Source organism: Salvelinus sp. IW2-2015, unplaced genomic scaffold (assembly GCF_002910315.2).
Source record: "Salvelinus sp. IW2-2015 unplaced genomic scaffold, ASM291031v2 Un_scaffold3365, whole genome shotgun sequence".
Lineage (NCBI taxonomy): Eukaryota > Metazoa > Chordata > Actinopteri > Salmoniformes > Salmonidae > Salvelinus > Salvelinus sp. IW2-2015.
This window is the reverse complement of record NW_019944648.1, coordinates 43,310-47,665: the sequence shown is the minus strand read 5'-3', so window position 1 is coordinate 47,665 and position 4,356 is coordinate 43,310. Positions and strand designations below refer to the sequence as shown.

General features: G+C 41.9%; 1 protein-coding gene across 1 annotated transcript in view; it reads right to left on the bottom strand.

Annotated features, from left to right (window-relative positions):
• Nucleotides 1-1,382: 1,382 nt before the first annotated feature.
• The window catches only part of LOC112075744 (zinc finger protein ZIC 4-like), an 18,213-nt gene continuing 15,239 nt past the window's right edge, over nt 1,383-4,356 (bottom strand). Inside the window, exon 2 of the mRNA XM_024142689.2 lies at nt 1,383-2,548. Within this exon, the coding sequence (XP_023998457.1) occupies nt 2,112-2,548 (437 nt within the window). The 3' untranslated portion in view covers nt 1,383-2,111. The remainder of the gene's footprint in view (nt 2,549-4,356) is intronic.

Sequence of the window (4,356 nt, the reverse complement as noted above, 5' to 3'; positions counted from 1 at the left end):
TACAGCCTCCGTTCACAGAACCCACTAACTACAGCCTCCGTTCACAGAACCCACTAACTACAGTCTCCGTTCACAGAACCCACTAACTACAGCCTTGGTTCACAGAACCCACTAACTACAGCCTCCGTTCACAGAACCCACTAACTACAGTCTCCGTTCACAGAACTCACTAACTACAGCCTCGGTTCACAGAACCCACTAACTACAGCCTCGGTTCACAGAACTCACTAACTACAGCCTCCGTTCACAGAACCCACTAACTACAGCCTCCGTTCACAGAACCCACTAACTACAGCCTCCATTCACAGGACATATACAAGAAGCTATGCAATGCAAGTCTATTATTGTGGGAATAAGTGCGTAATTCTATCGGCTTCTCTTTTGATAGTTGTAAAAATATAGCAAAAGAATATTTTATCCTTATATTGGATAGAAAGACCATAGATGACCGTTTCCTACCCCATGGGCAGCAAATATTACATTCCTTTGAAGAGGCGCTGAAGTCCTCGGACTTGGCCCCATATTATTCGAGTTTGACTCGGCTATTGCTATAGAAATCTTAATTCGGCGTGAGGATTCACCGTCGTGAAGAAATGGCTCTTTGTGTTAAAAGATCTTTGAAGTCTGGATGAGAATATAGCCTTTCAGCAAACGCTGCCCTCATCTTCCCCGCATAGAATCACACTTTATCTAAGAGAKAAATAGAGCAGCACAAACAAGACATGGACATGTGAATAATATTTATTTTTTTAAATTAAATATGGATTTTCTTTTAAAGAATTGCKTTTGTATTTTTCCACTCTTCAGGGGTGAGGAAAGTTTAGAGTAAGCGAATTGTAAATATAATACCTATGAGGTGGGATCTTTTCAATGTGTCTTTATGCGGATTTAAATGTTGAAATGGCTACACGTTGGCCAGAAGCTGTAGCAGTAGAAATGACAACAACAAAAAATGTAAAATACATGAACATCGTTCAAACGAAACAAAAAATGTCCTACTGAACGTCCGGTTTGAAGGGCTCTGGATACAATGTGTTGTTCCTTGTGGGCTTTGCCTTATAGATGGTACATGAGACTTAATAATAAGTCACCAATGGCAATAAGGCTCGCTGTTGAATATAGTGAAAGAACAATCTCTCTGTATTTTGTCTCATGATTCCGTTAAAAATAAGGACTGGTGTTAATCTGCTCTGCTGCGTTATAAAGTTAGAGTCGTCTAAACCGTGAGGTTTGAAAGCGTTTAACAGAACMTGTGATATGTTGGTTTAACTGTACCCTCGTAGTATATGCATTTGTACCCTCATAGTATATGCATAAATAAATCATTGTAAATATCAAAGTTAAAAAGTAAAGGCCCAGAAAAGTAAAATAGCAATTTTTTATCATACACGATTTATTCAAAATACTGACAAATTACAACGCAGTTTCTTTTCTCGATAGGACAACATTTTTATAAAAATGCATTAATAACAAATAATGACAAGATTGACCAAATCACAAAAATGACCACGTTGACCAAACATGTATGAATGTAAAATGTTGGTAATATCAAATAGACTATATGAAAACAATCAATAGGAGAAAATATGTCTGTATGAAACTCAAAACTTCTCAATTATTTAATTTATACAAATAAAAGAAAACAAACAATTAAAATGTCTGAAAGATCAAAGATTACAACATTACTGTTAACACTTACACGTKGAATTTTAGCAATTTACAAATGTACATTCATTTATTTTTCATATTGAAACACTTTGGTTCGATAATACAAAAAAATGTTCATGTCAGATTCAAAAAATAAATTAAAAAGATATTGAATTCAAAACTCGATTTACAAAGTAATACAACAACATACAAACATACAATTAACCAGTACGAGACACTTGAACAAATGTACAGAATACTGGTTCATACTCATCCACAGGGGGATATAAGAAAGCGATCACAAAACTACAATTTGACAGTTTCTTATTTTGTCGATATGCCAGTGCATTGAATGATTTGGGCCTTAGAAAATAGACCTTCTCGATATGTTGATTTTTTGAGTCCATGGGCATATTATAAAGTATCTTTGATATGTTTTTAATTATTTTATGGGCCAATTTTGTTTAGAACGCGTCCCTTGGCTCAGGGTGTCTGTAGAGTGCCTCATCCCCGGGATCAGGGCTGGGGGAGCCGCTGGGGGGTGTCTGAGTGCCGCTGGCACCCGAACTATGACAGACGTACCACTCTCTTAAATTGGCKGGCTGGCACGAGGCTGCTGGTTCCGAGAGCGACGAGGACCCTGGCTCTCGGCCTAAGTCCGATGATGGGGACACCAATGACGGGGTTGATGACTCGTAGCCAGAGCTCGGCGGTGGAGACTTGCAGTGGACTTTCATGTGTTTTCGGAGCGAGCTGGGGTGTGTGTAGGATTTGTCACAGCCTCTCACTTTGCAGTTGTAGGGCTTATCGCTGGTGTGCACGTGGGARTGCTTCTTCCGGTCACTGCTGTTGGCGAAACGTCGGTCACAGCCGTCAAACTCACATTTGAAGGGCTTCTCACCTGAAATAAGGGAACATGAGTTAGGCGTTGGATCCAGAAAACCCAAAGGCATAAACTAAAACCGCTGCTTTATTTTTGGTGGTGACGCATGGCCATATAAAACCATACTGGCTTATAGTGTATTGCCTATTGTATTAACCAGCTGAGATCCGTTAGGACAGCCCAATGAACCAGCCTGAGTTCCTTTAGGACAGCCCAATGAACCAGCTGAGGTCCTTTAGGACAGCCCAATGAACCAGCTGAGTTCCTTTAGGACAGCCCAATGAACCAGCTGAGGCCTTTAGGACAGCCAATGAACCAGCTGAGTTCCTTTAGGACAGCCCAATGAACCAGCTGAGTTCCTTTAGGACAGCCAATTAACCAGCTGAGTTCCTTTAGGACAGCCCAATGAACCAGCTGAGTCCTTTAGGACAGCCAATGAACCAGCTGAGTTCCTTTAGGACAGCCCAATGAACCAGCTGAGTTCCTTTAGGACAGCCCAATGAACCAGCTGAGTTCCTTTAGGACAGCCCAATGAACCAGCTGAGTTCCTTAGGACAGCCAATGAACCAGCTGAGTTCCTTTAGGACAGCCAATGAACCAGCTGAGTTCCTTTAGGACAGCCCAATAAACACTGAGTCCTTTAGGACAGCCCAAATTAACCAGCTGAGTTCTTTAAGACAGCCCAATTAACCAGCTGAGTTCCTTTAGGACAGCCCAATAACCAGCTGAGTCCTTTAGGACAGCCCAAATAACCAGCTGAGTTCCTTTAGGACAGCCAATTAACATCTGAGTTCCTTTAGGACAGCCCAATTAACACTGAGTTCCTTTAGGACAGCCCAATTAACACTGAGTTCCTTAGACAGCCCAATGAACCAGCTGAGTTCTTTAGGACAGCCCAATGAACCAGCTGAGTGCCTTTAGGACAGCCCAATGAACCAGCTGAGTCCTTTAGGACAGCCCAATAACCAGCTAGGTTCCTTAGGACAGCCCAATGAACCAGCTGAATCCTTTTGGACAGCCCAATGACCAGCTGAGTTCCTTTAGGACAGCCCAATGAACCAGCTGAGTTCCTTTAGGACAGCCCAATGAACCACTGAGTTCTTTAGACAGCCCAAATTAAACAGCTGAGTTCCTTTAGGACAGCCCAATTAAACCAGCTGAGTTCCTTTAGGACAGCCCAAATTAACCAGCTGAGTTCCTTTAGGACAGCCCAATAAACATCGAGATCCTTAAGACAGCCCAATTAACCAGCTGAGTTCCTTTAGGACAGCACAATGAACCAGCTGGAGTTCCTTTAGGACAGCCCAATGAACCAGCTGAGTTCCTTTAGGACAGCCCAATGAACCAGCTGAGTTCCTTTAGGAAAGCACAAATTAACCAGCTGAGTTCCTTTAGGACAGCCCCAAATGAACCAGCTGAGTTCCTTTAGGACAGCCCAATGAACCAGCTGAGTTCCTTTAGGACAGCCCAATGAACCAGCTGAGTTCCTTTAGGACAGCACAATGAACCAGCTGAGGTCCTTTAGGACAGCACAAATTAACCAGCTGAGGTCCTTTAGGACAGCACAAATTAACCAGCTGAGTTCCTTTAGGACAGCACAAATTAACCAGCTGAGTTCCTTTGGGACAGCTCTACTGTTGTATGCAATAGTTCAAAGTGTTACATTGAATAAAAAGATAATTGATGATAATTTTCAGGATTTTAGTGGCTTGTTTTGTTGAGATTTGAGGTGTTCCTGGTAGCTTTAAAACACAAGCTGGTCCTGCTACCCGTATTAATTATCATACTTTTGACCTCTACCGTGTTTATTATCATTTTTACTTGAC